Source organism: Vespa mandarinia, chromosome 4 (assembly GCF_050613455.1).
Source record: "Vespa mandarinia isolate Hongniang chromosome 4, ASM5061345v1, whole genome shotgun sequence".
NCBI classification, from domain to species: Eukaryota; Metazoa; Arthropoda; class Insecta; order Hymenoptera; family Vespidae; genus Vespa; species Vespa mandarinia.
The window spans coordinates 5,373,871-5,399,678 of NC_140813.1; the positions used below are offsets into that span (position 1 = coordinate 5,373,871).

A 25,808-nucleotide genomic window follows, 5' to 3' on the forward strand; every position below is an offset into this window, starting at 1 on the left:
AGTAGAAGTAGAAGTAGAAGTAGAAAAAGAAGAAGAAGAAGAAGAAGAAAAGAAAGAAAAAAAAAAAGAAAAAGGGAGATAGAGAAAATAATGTTTTTCGTTAGAACGAATTCATTCGAAAGGACATTTGGTTTTACCAAATGTTCTCGTCAAAACAAAATTCACAATTCTAAGACAAATTTAGGATATTTATGATACGGTGGAAAAATATTTCCAAAAAAAGAAAAAAAAAAAAAGAAAAGAAAAAGAAATAATCAAGAACAAAAACAAAAAGAAAAGAATCAAAAAAGATAAAATAAGTAGAATATCTTGATCTAAAATTTCTCGAAAATCTACAATGTAATTCTTTTTCGTACTTAACCACTTCATCCAGTACATTCGCATTTTACGAGGTTAGTAGACATAAAAAGAAAAATAAAGAAAGAAACAGAAGAAGAAGATGAAGGAGAAGAAGGAGATGAAGGAGAGCGAAACGAGCACCTAACTATTTTGTGCTAGACCAAAGCTTGATTGGATCTCTGATCGATGGTACGAGCGAGCAATGAACGTCAAAGCTCAAGTGTTTTCTATTTTCTTGGAGAACGATCGTGATGGTTTCATAGAGTAGAAGAAAGAAAAAAAGAAAGAAAGAAAGAAAGAAAGAAAGGAAAAAAAGAGGAAAGAAAAACACAAAAGATAGAATAGAACAAAAAGAAATATATTGAAACGATCGAAAAAGTTTCATTCCGTTTTTCCAAACGATAATCGATGAAAATGAAAACTTTCATAATGAGCGCGATATCTACGAATAAAATACAAATTGTTTACTTACGCCAAAAATATATACGCTAAATAAATATTCAAAGGATGTCGATTAAATCCAATTAAATTCTGACATGAAAGACGTGTAATTAGAGAGAAATCATGGTGACATATGAGATTTCAAAGTGTGATATCGACTGATTCTCAATGAATCAATGTACATACATTCTACACGTACGCATGAACATATGTATATATACATACATACACATACACACATATATATATATACATATGTACATATATAATATATACATATATTATATATGTACATATACATACATACATATATATATATATATATATATATATATATATATATAGGTTGTGTAACATTCTGTGCACTTCTGCGGGCGATAAGCGGTCGGATATTAAATCGGCGTAAACCGTAAAGTCCAATGAGTTCGATTAATTCAATATAGGATGAGTATGCTCTTTATACCAACGACGAGAACCACCTCGGATGATCGAGCTTTAACGCTCGATAAAGTAATAATAACATTCAAAGCAGCAATGTTCTGGCATACGTACGTACATATGTATATACGTATGGAGATATGTAATAACTAATATATATATACATATATACATACTTTACTATTTCAATTATAAAGAGACCCTTCATATGTACAGATATATATATATATATATATAATACATAAATCTCATATGGAAAAATGAACACAATTTAAGATTATATATGGAGATAAATATGTACAGTAAAATACATAAATTTAATATGAATTGGCGATTTGAAATGTAGTTTAAGTCAACAATTCTTTTTTCTTTTTTTTTTTTTTTTAATTTATTTTATGCCTATAACAATAAGTTAAGTTATAATAAATGGTAATAAATGGTAAAAGAAAAAGATATATAATTTATTGGAACATTTTCGTAATCTACGGTTCACAAACGAAAATGATTGTATTTCAAGATTTAATTGTCAAATTCTTTTTATGGTATTGAAATAAAACGTAATCATGTAAAATCCTCTTTCTCTCTCTCTCTGTCTCTCTGTCTCTTGAAAAAAAAAAAGAAATAAGATCAATAGCATGTAAAAATAAAATCAAATGCATATATCGTTAACAAGTACAATGGTCATCCGTTAAAAATTTAATAATCAAATTCAAAAAAAAAAAAAAAAAAAAAAATTCGTTTCACAGTACAAGAATCCGAGAGATTCATTGTCTATGGGCACGTGAATATATATACATACATACACGTGTAGATAAATAAATAGGTCATATATTTATTTAACATGCTTTTATTGACATGCGCTTCAATTCTTTATTTAGATTGAATTTTCTATTCGTCGTCGGAATACTCATATGTATATATGCGAACGATCGATCGATCGATCTATCGTATGTACAAAGAAAGAAACGAACGGATCTTTAAAAAAAATCTAATTCTGTATTATCAAAAAAAAAAAAAAAATCTCTATTATTATTATTTTTTTTCTAAATAATAATATATATTTTATCAGATTATTGGCAATAGAGTATGGTAGATATAATAAATTTTCCAGTTATCGTCATTATAATCTTCACTCGATATCCGGAAATTTCGAGACTCGTCATTAGTCTAGGGAAATCCTCAATGTGTCGATTATACGGCTCGTCAAGATAATCGTGTCGATGGTAGATGATAAACGACCAACAGAACGGCTTGATGTATCATCTTACGATCAAGATCTATTAGGTTCTTGATTTTATCCTGAGATTTAAGGAATTAAAGAGGCTTTCAACATCAAATTAGAAATTTTACTATACTATACAAGAAATTTTACTATACTAATTAAGAAATTTTACTATACTATGCGTATATATATATAAATTTGATTTTTTTTTTTTTTTTTAAATTCATACAATTATACACCTATTACTTTTGTTATTCAATCATGAAAAATTGTTACTGATAAAAAGAAAAAAAGTCAATTGGAAAACGTAAAACAGAGAAACTATATATCAATCTATTGAATCGTTGGAAAGTAATTTCTTATCGACTCCATCTCTGAGACTCGCCGCAATTGTTTAGCTGGCGTTCACCAAAAGGACGATAGGTAGGTAACCTTTTAAGGCTGAAACCCAGTCAGTTCGAAGTTAAACTTTATCTCGAAGATTCTCCGTACCAGTAGATAGCTCCATTCGTTCCATTAAACCACGAGTACGAATCCGAACTACGGACCATACAATTTCGGTTTAGTTTGCGCTTGGTGTAACAGAAAATATCTCGATCCAGATTCATTCACTTACGTAAGGTTGAACAGACGATCAGAATTCAAGAGAAGGAGATATATGACGAAAAAAAAAAATTTCCAAATATATTACAAATACACACACTTGCACATATTGTGTGTGTGTGTGTGTGTGTATATGTATATATATATATATATATATATAATATATATATATATATATATATATATATATATATATATATATATAAATATATGTATATTCTAAACGAAAAAGAGATTGCAAGATATCGGGAAAAAGTATGTTAAAGATAAAAAAACAAAAAAAAAAAAGAGAAACAAGAAAAAAAGTAGAACGGAAAAGTAGAAGAGCAGAATGATCGTTACAATCCACGACGGTAAAATCTCCTTTAAATTTCATTTTACGAATAAACGTTCCTTTAAAACGTAAAAACAATTCGAAAGGAAATCTTCTAAAAGATAGAGAAAATACTTTTAGTATTATTCGAAATCGGATTGTCCGAGTTAAAGTTAAGAAAAAGGGTCTGTAATAGTCAGTAACTCGAACACGCAGACGTACTCGTATAAGGGAGCGTAATCGTATCGAAGAGAAGAAGAGCATCTATAGTCAAGTTTTATCGCGTTCAGTTTAGGAAGGATAGCTCTTCAAACGTTGACACCCCCTGTCTTGAGATGAAAGAGCCTTTGACGTTTCGATAAATCGTCGCGAGTTTTTCGATTAGATCGCCGTCCAGTAAGTTCGGTTAGACGTCACTAGATCAGGCAATCTCCAAAAAGGGAGACAGAAAAGGTGGGAGTTTCGGGGAGGAGTTGATATAGAAAGATAGATAGAGAGAGAGAGAGAGAGAAAGAGAGAGAGAGAGAGAGAGAGAGAGAGAGAGAGAGAGAGAGAGAGAGAGACAGTATAGTAGAGATAAAGTCTTCTCTTCTTACGTGTGGCATCTACAGCATCAATTTCGGTCCAGTGATATACGAGCGAATATTATCCGGCAGGGACACGACAGTCTCTTGAAGGCAGTGGAGAAGCTCAACGTATGCAGAGCCTCATCGATTTCCAGCCGTTTTGAGAGCACGGCTCGACAGCTGGCAATTTTTCCAAGAAGACGTGCATTTGCATCTTTACGACTTTTGACGAGCGTCTCTACCTTGTCTTCTTCCTCTTTCTCTTCTTCTTCGTCGTTCTCTTCGTCTTCTTTTTTTTTTCTTTTTCTTTCTTTTTATCCCACCCTTGCTTTCACTTTTTTTTCTTTTTTTTTTTCTTTTTCTTTTGTCTTTCCTTTTAACATGTGTGTTTACTTCGTCTTCTTTTAAATATCATTATCCTTTTTCTTCGCAATTCCATATTGACTGTTATATCGTACAATTTTATCATAATGTCTTATTACTTTGTCACTGACATATATATATATATATATATATGTATTACTATTACATCGCTGAATTTTTGCAATCATCATTCGTTATCGCATTGTTGCGTACTTTGCGATGTATATATATATATTTTCTTTTTTATATCCATATATATAAATTATAAAATGAATATAAAGTATAAAGAAGGATTAATAATATGAAAATCAATTATCGAATGTTTTACTTTTCTCTATTTTGTTCTTTTTTCTTTCTTTCTTTCTTTCTTTCTTTCTGTGTTTCATTTTTTCTTTTTTCTCTTTTTTTTTTTGCTAATCGAAAGCGGAGAAAGAAAAAGAGCATAATCGATTGGAAAAGAAGGGATTAAACCATTTCCAATTGATATACTTTCCAAAAAAAAAAAAAAAAAGAAAAAAAAAAAAAAATTCTTTACGCGTAATTTCGAACGTTGAAGTAAATCTCTCATTAATTCCATTGGGTTCAGTCAATTCGTGCATTATTGTAAAATTCAAATAATCGAGATCACGTTGTAGTGTGCCCGGATCATCGAATAATTCGATATTTTTCGGTGACTCTGAGAGCGTCCTAACGCGTTGGTCGATCGGCCAGAACCATATTTACTATGTCGTTAATTTTAAAGCTCACGACCACACTGCGAGAGAGTATATATAGGATGAGGATGGAGGAGGAGAGCCGTCCAATAGAATGACAATAATTTACGACGAAAATAAAGGTTAGAGAGATGCCCGGATGGCGTATGTACATACACATATACGCATGCGCGCACACACATACACATACACATACACATTCTCTCTCTCTCTCTCTCTTTCAATGTAGTTTTGTTGATTCGTGTTCGTATTCGTCGTTCTGTTGCCTCGTGGAAACATCTATTCGCGAATAGCCCCATAAAGACGATCTTTTGCCAACGGTTATGACGTTATTGCGTAACCGCGAGCTCACAAGGAACGACACGCTTCGATGATTCGTGTTTTTGGATTTAATGCCAGCACAAAAGGGACTTTGTGCATTATAAATCTCTTTATTGTCTTTATTCCATATATCGTTCGATATTTAAACGAACGTCGATTTAATTATTTCTCGTTTCTTTTTTTTCTTCTTCTCCAATTCGATTACTTTAGTATTTTATTCACTTACACACACATATATCCATCTCAAATACGAACACTTTTATCTAATGAAATTATTCGTGATACTTTTACGATACATCTTTTTTTTTTTTTTACATCGGTCATACTTCGCTTTACATTTTCTTTTCTTTTTTTCTTTCTTTACATTTTTTAAAGGATAAGAAAGGAGAGGAAGGAGATTCAGAAAAAAGAAAAGGAAAAAAGGAAGAAAGAGAGAAAAATTCAAAGTAAATCACACGTACGTTTTAAAGTGGACTAATCGACTGACGTAAAAAAAAAAAAGAAAAGAAGACAAAGAAAAAGATAAAAGAAGAAAATATGAAGAACATAACGTCACGTGGAGATTTTTGATTTAATCGCCGACTTGAATCTAATAATATATAAAACGTTTGCCGGTTATCGTTACATCCTATGATCTTCGTAACTGAATGGGAAATACAAAGAGAGCTATGAGTATCACTAACTATGCATTCTATGCTCGTAAAATGTTCGTCCACCTGCGTTATTACGAGCTATTGCCCGATGCATTTTTCCTCGCTCGCTCCCGTACCGTCCGCGAATCCTTTTGAAATTCGCAAGCGACCTATTAAAGGGTTGCGTAATTTCTCGGCCTGACGCGATCCAATTAAAGTAATGAACAGGCAAACTGAACTACCGAATATCAGGGCTGCGTTATTCGCATTGTTCTCTGTATAGCCAGTACAGTAGGGAACAATGATTACATTCGACGACGGTGATAAGAGAAAATTGAAAACGTATACACACTCGCACAAACAAACACACATATGTATATGTATATACATATATATATATATATATATATATATATACATATATGTATGTACATATATTAACAAAAAAAGAAAAAAATAAAATAAAAAGGATTAGTAACAATTAATCGATAAGCTTCGTACGATTTAATTGGTTTTCTCGTCGTAAAACGAGAGATCATAGAGGAAAATTCACAAAAACAATTCAAAATGAGAATTATCGAAAAATTTGGAAATAATTCATCTATATTTTGTGACATCGATTTTATCTTTATTCCTTTTTTATCTGACAGCAATATTATCACCAGAAATGTATCACGGTTTGTTTCGGACTGTACCTGGCGTAACGTGAGATAGTAAAATCATGTATAACATAGATACTCACTAGCACAAAAGTATAGTTGACTATGTATACGCGCGTTACGTTTATTAACGCGGAGGAGAGAGAAAGAGAGAGAGAATGAGCGAGTGCGACTCGAAAACGTGTTGGCCTCGTCGGTAGTTCTGTAATCATACCGAATGAGATTCGACGGCAGCTCGGGTATCATGCGTGCGAAACTTTTAATTGCACTAGAGATTCTACATATATACATACATACATACATACGTATATTAATATATACATACATATATACATATATATATATATATATATATATATATATATATCGTTTAAGCTCGAGACCTGATTATGCGTCTCGTTTAATTCGATCCTTTCTCACGAACGAGATTAATCGTAAAAAGGATTTCCAAGTTCGCGTGCCAATGTGCTCTTTTTTTATCCCTAATCTCTATCTTTCTCTTATCTTCGTTGAAAAAAGCTTTTAAAACTCCGTTAAAGCTTTTTATCGAACCCCATAGATAATCACTTGTAATTTGCGCACTGCCTTTTACATTATACATATTCGTCATTTTGGGAAAGAAATATTATTCGTATTAATTTTATTTCAATTATATAACGTGAAAACGTTGACACTATTTAATTAAATTCGATTTATTTCAAATTTTCTAACAAAATTTTCAACTATTACGAACGTAACGTAAAGTTAAAGAGAAAAATTTAATCCCGTTTAAATCTTGTTAATTATAATAGTCATTCATAACTGGTAATAAACTGTCCTTCGAATAGATATTACGCATTCGGTAGATCGTTGAATTTCATGTAGAAAAGTCTAAAGGGAATTTTCGTGGCTGCCCACGAAATGGGATACTCTGGAGACTATATTCGTTCCATTCCGGTTGCTATCATTTTACCAAAATCGTATACGAGAAAGAGCAACAGAAACAGAGAAAGAACGAGAGAGACAGACAGACAGACAGAGAGAGAGAGAGAGAGAGAGACAGATAGAGAGAGAACTTAATCGCTCGGCGATTATGTGCTCGATAAATCGCCCGTAATTTAGTTTAAGCACTCTATACCATTATGTACATCCTGAATATAGAGCTACCAAGTTCCTGGATTATCTCAACAATTGAGACCTCTCTCTTATGAACTATCTACAATATACTCGTACATAATATATATATATATATATATATATATATACTTGTGCACCTTATCGGTTGCACATTTGTATATACTTGATCTATTGATGATTGTAATTGAACAGGGGGGAAAAAAAAATTAACAAAATTAAAATAAAAGAAATCGAATGAATTGTAATAGAAAAAAAAACAAAAAGAAAAAAAAATAATTATAATAGGATAAATCATAGATTGAATTATACTTGAATGATATTGTCATCGAAAAAAAAAAAAAATAAAAGAAATATATTCGTAAACGATTGAATAATTATAATTGAATTTATATTCGAAATATTATATATTGTATGTGAATTCCTGTAATAGTTTCGAATATATTATATTAATAAGCAATTTATATAAGAGAAGAATATATATGTATATAGGTAACGATTTAATCGATTTACATGCCGTTTTCAGATAATGGGCAAGTGGTATGTCGTCGAAATTCTGGAACATAAGAGCGATCCGATAAAACACACGAACGGTAAACACGTAGTTCTCGATTCCTGTCCAACCGTTCATCTACGCTCGCACGAATATTCCTCGCTGACACTTCTCTGGACGGAGGCTGTTGGAAACTTGGAATATACGTTTCAGATATCTGACATAACCAGGAGACCTGGATTCTGGATGTCATCTACTCTACAAAATGGTATTTTTCTTTTATATGTATATTTTATATGCGTATATATATATATATATATATATATATATATTTACTTATTTGTTTATATATATATATATATATAGATACATTATTTGTAACAAAAACGAAAAAAAGTAATTTTAAGCGTAATATCTATATAAATTTATTCTAATGAACGTTAAATAATTTTAAGATCGGAATTCTCACGAAAATTTACAATGTTTTTTTTCTTCTTTTTTTCTAGCCTCATTTCCCTCTCTCTCTCTCTCTCTCTCTCTCTCTCTCTCTCTCTTTCTCTATCTATCTATCTCTCTTTCTTCTGTTTTTTCTTTTTTTTTTTTTTTTTAAATTTGGTCATTCCAACGTGTATATAAATGGAAAATAAATAGAAGAAGAAAACCAATTCAGGAAATAAAGAACCTCAATGGGAAAACACGTAACCCCGATGGGTTTGGATCAGACGAGAAAGAGAAATTTACTTTACTGTTTGATAGATTCCGTCTTTTTGAAGTCTCTGTTTTGATAGGAAACAACAGAGCTCGCTCGACGAACCAACTTCCAATGGAAAAGCAAAGTTCTTTTGAAAACGATTATCGTAAGCTGCCAGATAACCGATCGCATAAACTTCTCAATGCACATTTTGGAGGCCTCTCTCTCTAGAGGAGAAGTTTTCGAAACTGTTTGAGGAATAAATTGGATTAACCAACCGACCAAGCTTCCACTATAAAGTTACCATAAAGCCACCACGAAGTTACTTTATCTTCGGGATTATAAGGGCCAGCCATTAAAAAAATGAAGATCTACTTTTCGCCATAACACATTTTAATTTTTCCTTCTTCATGGACATTCTCGAAATTCGAAATGATTTTATAAGGAGCTTTACGAGCTTACGTCTTTTAAAATAACAGAAACACGATTGAATATGATTTTAATTTTTCTTTTCTTCTTCTTCTTCTTCTTCTTCTTCTTCTTCTTCTTCTAATAAATAGAAATCTTCCAAAGGGATGAAACAATTTTTCCAATGATCATAAAATAATTTTAATATTTCATTACTCGTGCGATGATCGAAACTATCAACAATTTGTCATAGAGTTTCAATCGAGCGAAATAATAAATCGCATTAATTTCGTAAAAAGTGATTTAATAAAAATACGATATACGTTATAAAATTACGCGACATTTATTTTTCTCGTGAATGTTGTAAAAAAATGAGGGAGATAGATAGAAACGATAAAATTGATAGATTGTTAAATTATATCGAGATAAGAGAAAAGTTAATTAAGAACGTATCATTGGATCGTTTGATATTCATTTAATCTAACAACTACCCGAAAAAAATAGCTGTGGAAAGTAAAAATCGTTAGATTTGAAAATTGATTTTTTGAATCAGTTGAAATGATTTATTGGCACTAGTTCGATTAAAATCAAATTTTTGTTAGAGTTTTATTTTCTCCTTTTCCTTATCTTCTCTCTCTCTCTCTCTCTCTCTCTTTCTCTCTTTCTCTTTTTCTCTCTTTCTCTCTATTATCCACGATTTTTTAAGTAGCAGCTAACTCTTCGATTAAAAGAATGTCACGTCTGAGGTATTTGCTCGATTGTAAAAAGAAATGACAGATCGTCAATATTGTTTACAATTAAAAAGGATACGAGTTACCAAATATCTAAAAAAAAAAAAAAAAAAAAAAAGAAAAAAGAGAGAAAAGAAAAATAAAATCGAAAATATTCGAGAAATAATTTCCTTTACTAGAAATTTTTTGTAACGTCACATCGAACGAATTCTATCATCGAAACGAGAGTCAGAATATTTACAATTTAAATATTTTTTGATATCGATTAAACTATCCGATATTCCCTATAGGTAGGTTTATATGAAAAGTTTCGTTCATTTCAAGTCAACGAATTTGCAACGTTCTCATTTTGCCATCCGTACGAGCTCAAAATTAGTTTTTTCATATCCTCGTTTTAAAAGACTGTCCTCTCGCGGACAACATCGTATTCACATTTGTTACCATTCTCTATCTCATCTCTATCTCATCTCTCTTTCTCTCTCTCTCTCTCTCTCTCTCTTTCTCTCTCTCTCTCTCTCTCTCTCTCTTTCTCTCTCTCTCTCTCTTTTCCTTTCATTTACAATGTTGGAATAACCAATTACGACAGCTATCGAATGACATGGGACATCACCAAAAAGGAAAAAATTCATAGAAAACTCGCTAACACGAAGAACCGAGATGAAAAGCGTTCATGTATTTCTCTCTCTTTTTTTTTTTTCCTTCTAAATCTCTCTCTTTCTCTCTTTCTTTTTTCTCATAGTCGTACGAAATCGTAAAATATGATATTTCTTGTCAATAACTCATGATTTCTCGTACTATAATAAGCGTAGATAACGTTTGATAGTAAACGTACATAGATAGAGCAAATAAATTTCTTATTGTCAGATATTCGATTCAAATTGTTGAAGCGATAAATTAACGAGTTCGTTGTGTAGAATTGGAACACGTAACTCTAATGCACAATCACGTTGCTCGGAACGTTTGGAATTCGTTGATCTCCCCGAAGAGATGCCGTTTTACGGACTTACGAGAGTGAAAAAATGGAGGAGTAGTTCTTCCTCTCGGTAAATTCTTTGGGTTCGTTCGCAAATATCTCATCAGAATGCAGGGTCTGTTGGTTTGTACTAGAGAGAGAGAAAAAAAAAATGAAAAAAAAGGAAGAAAAAGAAATAAAAAAAAAAAAAAGAAAGAAAGAAAGAAAGAAGGATAGTGAGAGAGATAGGAAAGAGAAAAAAAAAAAAAAAATAATGAAAGGATTGGCGGACGAGTTTGCTACGTTTTCGACGATGAAAATCGTTATTTTTGTGGGGGTCGCGAAACGTGACGTAAATTTTTACACTCGCCTTCGTCCCTGGTCAGCACTTGGTGATAACCAATGAGAAAGGAAAGTTCAGCAGGTAGAAATGAAATCTGTGCACAGTTTTTTTTTAACGATCTCCACTAGGACGCATCATTATCTAATTTTTATCAGTAGTCTAGTTCGTTAGAAAGAAAGGAAAATTGTATTATATTCGAGACTTGGACTTATTGTTCGAATTTTTAATGAATTCTTTAATTTTTCTTCGTTCTTTTTTCTATTTTTTTTTTTCTTTTTTTTTTTCTTTTTTTTATTCCTACCGAATCATCCACGTTTATCTATCATGAACGCGTGAAATATTTGAAAAAATAATATTATCACGTTTTATAAATAAATCGATTATTATCAATGGTGTGGGAGTTCTCGTTACTTATGTTTCACGTCAAAACGATCGGGAAAACGATTAGATTAACAAATGATATGAACACGTATCTCGTATTATGTATCATTATGTCGTTAGATAACTATTTAGCTTTTGATTAGAAATTACATGTCGCTGCTTTGCAGACATGTTACATATATACGTTAACACGTCAGAAATGTAAACTTTAATTTACTTTTAAACGATCACATTTCTACGCAGTCCAGTATGAGAAACTCAATGCATGTGACGTTTCCATGATCGCTCTTACAAATGTCGACGATCCCTACTGAATCTGACATTTCATTGAAAACACTTTTCACCGATCGAGCAGTTAACGGCACGTAAAAAATTTCACATCCCTTGCCTTTTATCTCTTTCATCTGTCGGTGACAACTAGGATGCAATAATGATTACCATTGCATGAGAAAAAAAGAAAAAAGAAAAAAAAAAGGAACGAAAATGACGTTATCTATATAATATCCCTGGTGGAAACGACAGTGTCGATTATTATTTCGCTTTTGTCTCGTTGAAATACATGTATATGTACATACATACATACGTATACATACATACACATACGTACATACATACCATATGTATACGTAGGATATATACATATTGACGAATCCATGATGTAAGAATAATAGACGAGAGAAAAAAGAAAAAGGAAAAAAAATGTTATGTCAACATCAGCATCCTAATCTCATCGATATTTTTCTTTCGTAGGAACGTTGACAGAAAAGAAATACCAACAATTCATTGGTTGCGTTCACGTGATGAAAGCTGTGGCCTCGGACATGGTGTTGACCTTCTGCTCGCGAAGCCCAGGAAGTCAACTTTATTCCTTGCTACTCTCTCGGGAACACACGCTTGGTCAGGCAGACAGACGAGGCGTTCACAATCTTCTTGGCCGACGTGGTCTCAAGATTCTAGGAATTCGTGAGACCTGCATGAACGGTGCAGCTGGATGGAGAAGAGCTACGATTGACCTCGTTGCCTCTACGACCCTTTTTGCTCTTCTATCCTCCGTGATTCTCTCAAGATCCACGCAGTAAAACTTTTGATATGACCACACGACTACTCCGCGATTTCTCGAAGAGCCCTTTCGAAGAGTACTTCTCTCGTACTCTTTGAGTCACGTAGATCTCGCGGATAACTTCGCTCACTTCCTGACAAAACGCGTTTCGCAATTTATCATTATATCGACGCTGCCCTCTCTCTCCCTCTCTCTCTCTCTCTCTCAATTTCAATCGATTCACTCGAATACCGTTAAAATTAGTTGAAAAATTTGTTTTTGAAACAGATGACAAAGAAGAAAGGGACAAAGCGTTTCAATATCAATGATATCGATATCGATCGATAATAGTACGAACATTGTTACTTATCCATGAGAGAAATTTCAACGATATTTCTGTGAATTGATTCAAATGAGAGACATATCCAATATATATATGTATATATATATATATATATACACACATATATATATATATCGATATATATACATATATACATATGAATATATATATATATATATATATAGATATCACATCTTTCATTCATCGTTTACTTCGTTTTTAAATAGTATCAAAGACTCGTTCATAAGAAGATATTTCGCATAAAGATATCGTTTTGAAGAGAGAGAGAGAAAATAGAAAAATAAAGAAATTGAAAAAAAAAACTTTTAAAAAAATTAATAATAATAATAATAGTAATAATAATAATAATAATAATAATAATAATAATAATAATAATAATAATAATAATAATAATAATAAATAGAAAAAAATTCACGTTGAAAGGTCGGACTTCAAAACTTTGGTTTAAGTAACACGACAATATCGATTTACAAAATGATCCAATTCAATTTCGATTTTTCAATGAGTACGACTCTTCAATGTAGATATCTTACTATCTTTGAAATAGCAGTAATAGGACAAATTTTCAGAGATGATCCGAGTTTATTCTACTCGTAAATTTAACAATCGAAATTATTCGAAAAAGGCTAAGAGAGGCATAATGGCATGGCTTAATGTTAAATGCCAATTGGGCTTTTTTACGCGACCACGCGAATTTTAATCATCGATAAAGTAAAGTTCGAGTTTAATAATACATCTACATCGCTATGCGTCGCAATTTTTTTCTGATATAAATATATAAATAATTAAATAACTCAATTGTTCTATTCTCAAAGTGTCAGCTGCTTATCGCATACATAGACATGCCAGGGTGTGTCTATTAAGGGAGAAAAGTGAACTGTTGATTTTTTAAGATTCATTGATAGATCATTAATCTTGTTTATCTTTCTCTTTTTTCTTTTTTTCTTTCTTTCTTTCGAATGATCGTTTAAAATCGATCATCGATCTCGTCGTTCGTAGCTCATCTCGATGTTAACGACCGACAATATTTTAGCTAGATCCTTAATATGTATAAAACGACGTATGCAGTTAATTGTTGATTCGAATTGTAATCTATGCAAAAGAAAAAAGAAAAAAAAAAAAAAGAAAAAAAATAATCGCGAGAGACTACGTGACGTTGTGTTTTAAAAAATGCTCTAGAGTCTTTATTTATTGTACAGAACGCTGGATATTCGATGGTGTATGTATATACATATATATACATATATATATATATATATATATATATATACACCATCATACAGTATATATATATATATATTTATTTATATATATATATATATTTATATATATATACATACATACATACATATACATATATATATATATATATATATATATATATTACGTGTATGTAAATGATCTAGTACCTAATACGATGTAATCGTATGCTTATTATATGTATAAATATGAAAAAAAAAAGGATAATAAAAACTGGAAGCCGACATGTTTTTTGCTCGAAGAATCTTTTTTTTTTTTTGTTCAATGATCGACAGAACGGAGAGAGATAATTCATCGATATGTAGGTATATGTACGAGTATGTATGTGTACCTGTGTTTGTGTGCGCGCGCGCGCGCGCGTATCAACCGATTAACTCAAATCCATTGCAACAGAATAGTTCGAAGGCGATCGATTGATCTTTTTTTCTCTCCCTTTTTTTTCTTCTTTTTTTTTTCTTTTTTTTTTCAAAGATACCTCTACATTTAACGCGAAAACTCTCTTGGCAAAGATACGTATGTACATATAGTACGTGCACACAAGGTTATCGAGGAGAACACGAGTGTTAAAAGGGTGTGTAAGCGTGATGACACGGAGAAAAGAGGGTCATACACGGGTAAAGAGGATCATCCTCTATCAATCTCACTCTCGGCTAACTCGAAAGCGAAATGCCTGGAGAAATCGTAAAGGCGATCGCATGAGAAAAGATGAGAAGAGGGCTGGATTGACTTCGGTGGGGATAGAAAAGAATAAGAGGGCAGGGGGGGAATGGAATATAAAGGCACGGAAGAGGAATTCGATAAAGAAAGAAAGAGAGAGAGAGAGAGAGAGAGAGAGAGAACTCGAAAGAATAAGTCGAAACTCATCGAAGAAGAATTGGTAAGCTTGCTTGAATGAAAAGGAGAAAGAAAGAGATAGTGCGATTGGTGCTCAGTCGGCTCGTAAAAGGAAGAATGAAAGAGTCTGGAGGGTCCGATAATTAAGGTTAATTCCACCATTAACTTCAGCATCGGCTTGGTTGTTGGCTCGGTAGTCGTTCAAGCTGACGCCTACCGATCGTCGTTGCAAACTGAATTTTCATCTCTTTCTACCCACACTTTTCTCATTTCTCCAATTCTCTCCTCTCTCTCTCTCTCTCTCTCTCTCTCTCTCTCTCTTTCTCTATCTATCTCTATCTCTATCTCTATCTCTTTTCTTCTTCTTTCTCCCTCTTCCGCTTTCTCTTCTTTTCTCTTATCTTCTTCAACCTTCTCATCTCTTTCAGCTATCCCACTTTCTTTCAAAGATCACGTTGATTTCTTATAGCTCTTCTTCGTAGCTTTTACGAGAGAGAGGGAGAGAGAGAGAGAGAGAGAGAGAAAGGGGGGAAAGGGTGAGGGAGCAGATAAAACGTATGAAGTCTAACAGTCTGGGCAAGTATAATCGGTTTATTTTTTGGAAAGTTCATAACGAACCTTTCCCGATAATGAATCCTTTGATTTTTCACAGTAAATATGAATTTTCTACGTGGATATGTGTAAGTCGTTAATGAATAAGATCGAAAGAAATCTGAAGAGCTCGTTAAATTTCTTTCCTCGAGCCAAAAGGGAAATTCTGTGACTTGGGGTTTTCCGGTATCGACCGGAAATAAAAAATATTTCCACTGGGAAAGTTTATCGATCCTTAAACTTTACTCTTTCTCTCTTTCTTTCTCTCTCTCTCTCTCTCTCTCTCTCTCTCTTTCTTTCTTTCTCTTTTTATTTCTCTCTCTCTCTCTCTCTTTTTCTCTCTCTGTTTTTCTCTCTCTTTTCATTGGATGGGATAAATTAAGAGAATGTAAAATTATGCCGCGTGAATTCGCAAAGGCAAAGGGTTATATGTAGGGAGAATAGGACGAATATATATATATATAGAAAGGTTTATTCCCGGGACAATATCTACTTTAATTCCCTACTGATTATCAACTTTGTAAAATAATAGACCGATTATTTCATCGTAGCGATTAGCATTTTAATTGTCGCGTAGGTGTATCATTCATATAGAAGGAAAAGGAAGAGGAATTTTCAACCTTTCAAAGGGGAGGGCTGCGGCACAAACAAGTGAATTAATAAATTAGTTAATCGTCCAGCCGTATAGTTATGTCGCCTAATTCTAACTCAGGAAACATGAGAGATAATGAGATAGAAAGATTAGAAGGATAGAAGTTGACGAAGATATGTTAGTAGATATTTTATGTATACGTATATGTATATGCAATGATGAATCATATCATTTTTTGTTTTCATCATTTAATTATCATTTTCGAATGTGAAATTTTTTTAAATTATTTAATTATTATTAGATTATCACAATAATATATATAATACTATTATAGATATATATATATATATATATATATATATATACTAATATATATATATATATATATATATATATATATATATATACTAATATATATAACTAATATATATATATATATATATATATATATATACTAATGATATCATTTTTAATGTAATAGAAATATCTTATTTTATTCATATTTAAAAATAGAAACGATTTGTAACCTATTACGTGACTCACACTATATATGTATAGATATACATATATAAGTACACGTGTACGTACATATATATATTCAAACATACATTGCTCGATTTTACCGCTTTACGCGACTCTCACGACGGCTTTACGGGACATACGTGCGAGGAATAAGAATTACATTCAATTACGTGCGACATCTAACGCTCGCGTCCGGTTGCATAAACTTCGGCTTGCTCCTAAACTCGTGGGCACACGGTATGTTTCCTCTATCCCTGCTCCCACGGGATACGTTCTTTCCTGTTATCAAAAAGGACCTCACGAATTCGTTTATACGGATCTCCACTTGGGAATTTCCATTTGGCGAAATTTCGATTCATCGAACGTTCAACGAGAAATCATTCAAGATATCTTTATCCGCATTCTTTATTGCATTTTTATATGAACGTATATTGCACGACGAGATATATTCGTGGGGAAAAAAAAAAAAATAAAAAAATAAAAAAATAAAAAAATAAAAAAAAAAATAAAAAAAAAAAAGAAAACGTATCTATAATAATAATTCTTTCTTTCATTTGATACAGATATAGATACGTACATATACATATTTACGTATAAGAAAACTAATAAAATTTCTTTGATAGAAATTAATGCTATCTCATCTTCCCTTTCTTATTCTTCCCGTCCGTAACTTCTTCATTTATTCGTCTTTTCAACTTTAATATTCTCTTAGCGTAACATTATCGAAGTGAAATTATACTTTCATATCGAACTATCGACCATCGAACTTTTCCTACTTTTTGTCGTTTAACAAATATCTAAACGTAGAAAGGAAATTTGATTAGAAAGAAAAGAAGTAAAAAATATTGATAATAAAGAGAATTGAATTTTCATGGTGTATTGAATTCCATCGAATTGTATGATACGATAATAAGATGACACGAAGACAAGATTCTCGTTTCTTCTTTTTCTTTCTTTATTTCTTTTTTCCTTTTCTTTTTTTCTTTTTTCTTTTTAATACAGACAAACAGAATAAAAAAAGAGAAAGGAAAGAAAAGGAAAAAAATGTGAAACTGCATATCGCGAATAACCTAACATATGGATATTTATCTCTCGGTTGAAAATCGGTCGCGAGCGGGTAAATGAACGGAAAGATAATCGACCATTCGTGCAAAATTTGTGGAGGCGTGATGCTCGTCTGATCGTGAACAATTCTGTCACGCACCACTGAAGCGTTTGTTCCTTTCAGTAAGGGGTTCGTCGATAATGCTCGTAAACAACACAATGTAACGATCTACAATGTATATATATATATATATATATATATATATATATATATATATATATATGCAAGAGAGAACAGTCCTTTACCTACATTTCCCTTCTATTTTTAATTTGGATTTCTGTGTACGTGCAACAACAACAAAAAGTCCTTTCCAACGTGTGTGGATAAAAAGTCATGAAAAAAAAAAAGAAAAAAAAACGAAAAAAAAATAAAAGAAAGAGAGAGAGAGAGAGAGAGAGAGAAATTGAAAAGAGAGGAGAGGTGTCGAATATCGATATCGGTATCGATAAGTGCCCGATACTTGAAGAGAATAATAATCGAATATTGGCAAGTATCGATACTATCGAATTTTTCAAATTTAATCATTCTCGTTGTAGGTTCACTATAGAAGGGACAATATCTTTACCGCTTTAAGAATTTTCAACGAATTCAAAAGTTGATTAAATTTGGTACACGAGCATTCGTTATTATCGGCCGATGCCATTCGCTCGAATTTTGTTCCCTCGAGTGAACGGGAGAAGCTTCATAGAGTATCTGCCTGGGAAAGGATTTAGGTCGAAGGTCGAGAAAAAGTTGGCGGAAAAATGGCTTTTCCAATATCGGAACCAGCCTGTCCCTACTCCTCCTCCTCCTTCTCCTCCACCTTCTTCTATCCTCTCTTTCTCTCTCTCTCTCTCTCTCTTTCTCTCTCTCTCTCTCTCTTTCTCTCTCTCTCTCTCTCTTTCTCTCTCTCTCTCTCTCTTTCTCTCTCTCTCTCTCTCTTTCTCTCTCTCTCTCTGCTTCTTTGCATACGCGTAATCTCTTGCCTAAAGTGTTTATAATTTACGGAAGTACTTCTAGATAGCATGTTCGAGTTCGAAATTCGTAGAGAATAAAAGGGACCTGGATGAACTGAAAGAGGGGGAGGGGGCGTGTCCGTACGACGTGTGAAAGAAGTGTGCAAAAAAAAAAAAAAAGAAAAAGAAGAAAGAGAAAAAAAATGACAAATAAAGAAAATAAGATAGGAGAAGAAGAAGAAGAAGAAGAAAAAAAAAAAGGACAAATAAAAAATCGTCGGAGCTCTTTAAAGCGCTCGCGAAATTGGATATCGACATGTTTAAAACGGAAAATCGAAGAGAGATAGAGATAGAGAAAGGAGAGAAAGGGAAAATAGAATTCCATTAGCAAGTAAATCGTAAGGGAAGCGCGTAGAGATTGGAAAATGGTTAGAAGGGAGCATCGGAGTCGAACGTTTTACGGTCAGTTACAGTGAAAAACATTTCTTTTTCCTACTTTTTTTTCTCTCCTTTTTCGTTCTTTTTCTCGTTCTCTTTTTTCGTTTTCTTTTTTCTTTCGTTTTTCTTTTTTTTTTTTTCTTTTCGTTTTTTTTCTGTTTTTGTTTCTTTCTCTCTTTCTACCACGAATTCGAATTCTACGGGTATTTTCTAAATAATCCGCCAACAAACGCTCTACCCCCCTCCCCTCCCCCCTCTGATCCAGTATTTCTTTGCCGATCTAAAGAGATCCTATTTATTCGCGATATATATTTATTTTTGTTTTCTTATCGAAAGAAACAAAAAAAAAAAAAAAAAAAAAAAAAATAAAAAAGAAAGAAAGAAATAATTAATTGAAAAAATAAATCTCTTCCTAAAGAGAAAGTACGCATGTCTCATTTCGTTAAAGCTCATTTCCATTGATGATACTTGGGTTGGGGGGAAAAAAAAAAAGAAAAAAAAAAAAAATAATAAAAAATTAAAGAAGAGAAAAATAAATAGAAACGTTCTACTTTGTTTCAATTTCCATCGTAATGTTGAAACGCGTAACGTAAATCTTTAAGTCGTGGCTCGCGAAGAAAGTTATTTAATATCGTTCACGAACTCAAGTCTCTCCAACTGGGAAAATCGTTTAAAGTACAATCGTCTTTTTATTTGATTCGCATTCGAGAAAGCAACAGCAACAGCAACAGGATACAAAGGAAGGCAAAGCGTATCAGTAACTCTCGAAGAAGTAACTTGAGTATTTCGCCTTGAATTTACTCATTCCTCCAAGCGTTACTCTCATCCTTTTTTCTCCTTACATAACATCACTTTGCATCGCCATCTTCTATTTCGATAAACTTTACAAATCATTTTACATATATTTCCTTCTCACGAAAATAATATATAACTAAATACATTGAATATATGTAAATTTTATAATAGGGGTAAATGAGATATAGAATAAAATAGTATGAAATGAAATGATTTAATATAGGTATATTACATATATAAAATAGTATATAGTGTGTGTGTATATATATATATATATATATATATAAAATTTATATATATTCGATAATAGGATAAATAACAAATCAAAATGTTTATGTATTAAACTATATCTATGTATATTGATTAATTATGAAATTGTCATTAATTAAATTGGCTCCCAAAATATCCGGAGATAGTCAACAGTTCTAATATAGAATTAACATGTCACGAACAGGAAAATGAATCTATTGAATATCAATATCTATTATACGTGATTTAAAATAAAAATAATATATTTTCTTTTCGATTGAAAAATATTCATTAGAAATAAATTATCGAAAGTTTGTTTACGTTGACAATAAAATTTAACAGTAATAAAATTTTCGTGACCTTGAATAATTTGTAAATAGAAAAGAATTTGGAACACTAATACTGGGAAACGAAAAAAAGGGTTTACTAATGATATAACTTACACTGACTCATCAATTAAGATCAATTACTCGACGCATTCATCGTCAGTCTCGACATACTTGCTTTCCTTTCTCTTTCTATATTTCTTTTTTCTTTTTTTTTTTTTTCTAAATATAAATTCGAAACGAAAACTATTTCGAATAATAACATCTTTACATACTTTACATAATCAATAATAACTTATTTGTATAATTTTATAATTATATTGTTACATATCTTTTTATTTCTTTTATTAACTCATTAACAAATTAATTTCATTAACAAATTAATTATTTTTCCACACTTAACGTTCCTATTTTATATACAATTTTTTTCCTCCGAATTAATATTATTATTTCCTCCTCTTGTAATTTTAAATAATTAATATTTTGAATTAATAATCTCTTATCTCTCGTGCGTTGCGATAATGTGTAAAATAATTTAATAGTTAAATTAATAAGAAACGTCTACACGATGTTTCAGACAGTTTGACAGGCATTTTCTACATACTACCAGTGAATTAAATTAAAAATTTTTTTAAAAGGAACGAAGTTATTATATTTTACCTTTTTTTTTCTTTTCTAGAAAAAGAAAAGAAAAGAAAAAAAAAGAAAAGAAAAGAAAAGAAAAAAGAAAGGAAAACAGGAAAAATCAACTTTTATTTAATGGATTAAGTTGTCCGATAATTTGATTTAATTTTTCCTCGAAGCTCTAATCGTAGCCAATGAAAACGGAATACGGTCAGTACAATGAAAAATTTCAAAAGAAAAGATCAAACGTGGAAAAGGACGTGCCGTCTATGAAGGAAAGCGAGGTAGAACAAGCAGGACATTTTGCAGCCAGTGAAAATTATTTATCTCTCTTGTGGTTAGGTAGCAGGCGTTGATAAATGTATCCTCACGAGAAATGGTTCTCTCACGGTCGAAGGAGTAACAGAAAAGAGAGGGAGACAGAGAGAGAGAGAGAGAGAGAGAGAGAGAGAGAGAGAGAGAGAGAGAGAGACGAAGATAGATAAATAGATAGACAGAATGAGAGAGATGGAGAGAGAGAGAGAAAGTGTATATATATATATACACTTCTATATATATATATATATATATATAGGGATAGAGACAACGAAACATTTGGGGTTCTTGAGTCGAAAGGGATGAAAAAAATTGTCACTCTCGGCGTAACAGCAGAATTGGAATAAAGGCGAGCATTACACTTCCACCACTATTCGTTCTTTCCCCTTTTGTTTCCACATCGTCTTTTCTCCTATTTCACGAATGCAACAGCGTTTTGTATCCTTCTGCTATTCGAGATATCGAAATAATTCATCGAATACACGTTCTATCTCCCTTGCTTTCTCGATAACGCATCTCGCTTATATTATTCTCCCTGCAAATCTCGTTTCTTTTGATTTCTCTCTCTCTCTCTCTCTCTCTCTCTCTCTCTCTCTCTCTCTCTCTCCCTATCTATCTATCTATCTATCTATCTATCTATCTATCTATCTATCTTTATCTCTATCTCTATTTTTGTCTCTGTTGTTTCGAGGACTCTAAGAAAGAATCTCATTAAAGGTAATTCACGTTCCTAAAATGTATTATAAGAATTTATGGGAGAAAAAAAAAAGAAAAAACAGAAGAAAAATAAAAAAGAAACTAAAAGAAGAAAAAGAAAAAAAAGAATCGTAAAAACGTTATTATCGAGAATATTTCGATGAATTCCAATTGCAAACTCGGAGATCTATAAAGAAAGAAGGAAACAGTTCTTCAAGCAAGTAATAACGAACTGAAGAATCGTGGAAATGATCCTAAGCAGATTTCCAATTAAAAATGATACTCGAAAAGAGTATGTCAGATTTTTCCTTGAAATATCTGTTAATTGGACAGTTGCACTTTTGTGTATTAAAAAAAAAAAAAAAAATAAGTAAATAAATAAAAAGTAAAAACGAAAAAAATGCATATAATAATTCTCGTTAATTCCATTTTTTCTAGAAACATAATTTTTTCTAGAGGATAATACTTACACAGTCCGAACATTTCTTTTAAATTTATCTCACATAATTACTAAAAAATATATATACATATGTATATATATTATACATTTTAATTAGATTCGTTACTAAAAAAAAATACAATGTATTTTAAATATTTATTTAATATTTCAGTTTCTAGATATTTATTTTTTGACCTAAACAAATTTTTATAGCTTTTTATAAATAATATATATATATATTATTTATTATTTATTATTTATTATTTATTATTTATTATTTATTATTATCTGTTGCTATCATATTACAATATAATATATATTATATTACTTATATATTTTATTATTATTATTATACTATATAAATATATTATATCTCCAAAATAAAGATACAAAATTAGATAAGCTTTCTATGGTTTTAATTTGAAAGCATAATATTTTTTTATTAGAAGATAAAGGTTAAAACAATCCAAATATCATTTTTTTCTTCACTTATCTAATATAATTAATTAAAAAAAATATATATATATAAGCGTATGTGTACATATATATAAATATATATATATATATATATATGTGTGTGTGTGTGTGTGTGTATATATATATATTATCTCTAGAATGAAGAGACGAAAAGTAAGTTTTCTATGAGGTCTCGTGTTACTAGCAGGTCAATGGCAAGAATAACCGGAGGCAATCTCCCGAAAAGGAGTCTAAAGCTCGACCCACTTCCCTTATGATCAAAGAACAATGGTGGAAAGGTGTGGTGAGCTCCTTGCCGAGATACCCCAACCGGGCTCTACATTCATACAATTCGTTGGTTAATCCAGTTAGAAACAATTAGCTGATGTAACTCGTTCTCTCGTGTCTATGTGTCTACTACCACCCTTTTCTGCTGGTACTGTTCTGCTATTGGTACTGATGCTGATGCTGGTGCTGATGCTGGTGCTGGTGCTGGTGCTGGTGCTGGTGCTGGTGCTAGTGCTGTTAGTGCTGCTGCTAGCAGTATTTCTGGAAACTGCAATGCGGGCCGGCGGCCAGGTTCTCTTACTCAGACTATTTCGAAATAGCTACAAAACAATATTTGTATGGCGATGGATTCATCCGTGAATGCCTGACACGATATGCCAAATTGAACAACATACATATACCAGTATATGCGCGTTTCTATTCGGTGCCAAACATAATTGCGAGATATATGAATAAAAGGATGAAATAAATGAAATTGTAGAAAAATGAAAAATAAATTGATATCGAACTTAGAAATAATAACAAATCGTACGTTCTATACCGATAATCAAAGGTTCAAGTGAATAATTCGTCTAATTAATATTTTAATAGTATCTAATAGAATAATTTTCTAATCCAACGATGCATTCGTTTGAGGTATAATAGAATTATTAAATTGATAATGAAGATTGTCAAGAGATTTATTAAAATTGACGATAATTAATCTGGTAAGTAAAATTCATTTGGAAGTATCGATTAAATTAATAATCTTTTAATCAGTTTTTGATGTATTTCTTTAACACATTATTCACCAATCACGAGTATAATCGTGTTTTCACGTGCGATTTTCAGTATAAAATTGTGTTAGTCATTGTTATAATATTGTTGCGTTGGATAATGTTTGCTTAATTTTGATATTACCAAATTTCTTGAATTCTTTATATTTTAATAATAGTTTTAATTTGTTCATTAACGTGACCGGTATTAAATGCATTATTTTTTGCATATATGTATTAAACAATCAACGATGTATGTAGTAATTATTTAATTGTAGAAAAAGCAAAAGGTGAATTGTCGAAATGGCATCAACAGGTTTAAAGAAACTATTTTGCGAATACACACGACCACAACACATGAAACGAACTTGTTCTCGAAATATTTTTTTCACCTCCAATCCTCCACCCTTCCAAACTCGCTTCAGGCTTCTCTATCTTTTTTATCATCACGACGAGTTAATAACTTTTCTCACTTTATTCATTGGATATTTAATTATCTTCTGCCGCGAAAAATATGTGTATACACACACATACACACACACATATATGTATATATATATATATATATATAATAAAATTTCCTGACAACTCGTTGCCATTTTATTTTTCATTTTGTTTGCTTCATTTTCCTATCAAGTTAATTTCTCGTTATTTTCCAATTTTTTTTTTTTTTTATTTTTTCCCTGACTCACTCTAAATTGATAAAAAAAGAAGGAAGATTCGAAAAAATAGAATAGTTTAATTTTTGCAAAGTGTATTTCGAAATAGAAACGAAATCGACTACGACCAGGTTGGTTAAAGCCAACCATGGAAGATTTTCACGGACACGTAGGAAGCATAATGTTTAACCTTAGTCTAGATTAAAGACGGTAAGAGAAGTATTTGCACGGCGTGCTTGTAGGGAACAACTGTACTAGCGTAGAATTTCTTCGTAACTGTAATTTTCACTCGAGTAAAGAGATTCGACGATTTTCTATTGATATTGTGAGAGGACAAAGGAAAGTTTTCTTCCTTATCTTCTTTTTTTGTTTTTTTTGTTTTTTTTTTTTTTTTTTATGAAACGATAGTAAAAATAAATTGACGAATCTCTATGTTGATTTATTTTGTCGCATTATATAAAATATATATTTTTAGATTAAAATCGAATATTTTTCTTGAAAATGATTATCTCTCAAACGAAGGAATATTTTCAATTAAATTGAATTGAAATGAAGAAAGAAAAAATAAGAGAAATGAATGGAAAAAGAAATGAATCAATGAAAAATTTACAAACGGAGAATCTTACGAAAAATTCGGAACAGTATATTTTATCTGCGATAACAAAAGAAAAAAAGAAAAAAAAAAAAAAAAGAGAGAGAAAAAGAAAGAAAAGATAAAAAGAAAGAAACCGTGCTCATCTCGATTACCAATAAGATTTGAGAGATTAAAAGAAAGGACGTAGATAATTGTTCGAACCGCGAATG

General features: G+C 31.4%; 1 protein-coding gene across 7 annotated transcripts in view; it reads left to right on the forward strand.

The window, feature by feature from the left end:
* The window catches only part of LOC118445860 (uncharacterized), a 33,306-nt gene extending 20,090 nt beyond the window's left edge, over positions 1-13,216 (forward strand). For 6 of the 7 annotated variants that reach the window (XM_035875868.2, XM_035875872.2, XM_085656392.1 and 3 more), the window contains exons 3-4: positions 8,250-8,484; positions 12,473-13,215. In XM_035875868.2, coding sequence (XP_035731761.1) covers positions 8,250-8,484; positions 12,473-12,801 — 564 coding nt within the window. In that variant the 3' untranslated portion in view covers positions 12,802-13,215. Of the gene's footprint in view, positions 1-8,249; positions 8,485-12,472 lie in introns of all 7 variants that reach the window. The other variant, XM_035875873.2, reaches the window with a different exon arrangement.
* Positions 13,217-25,808: the final 12,592 nt, after the last annotated feature.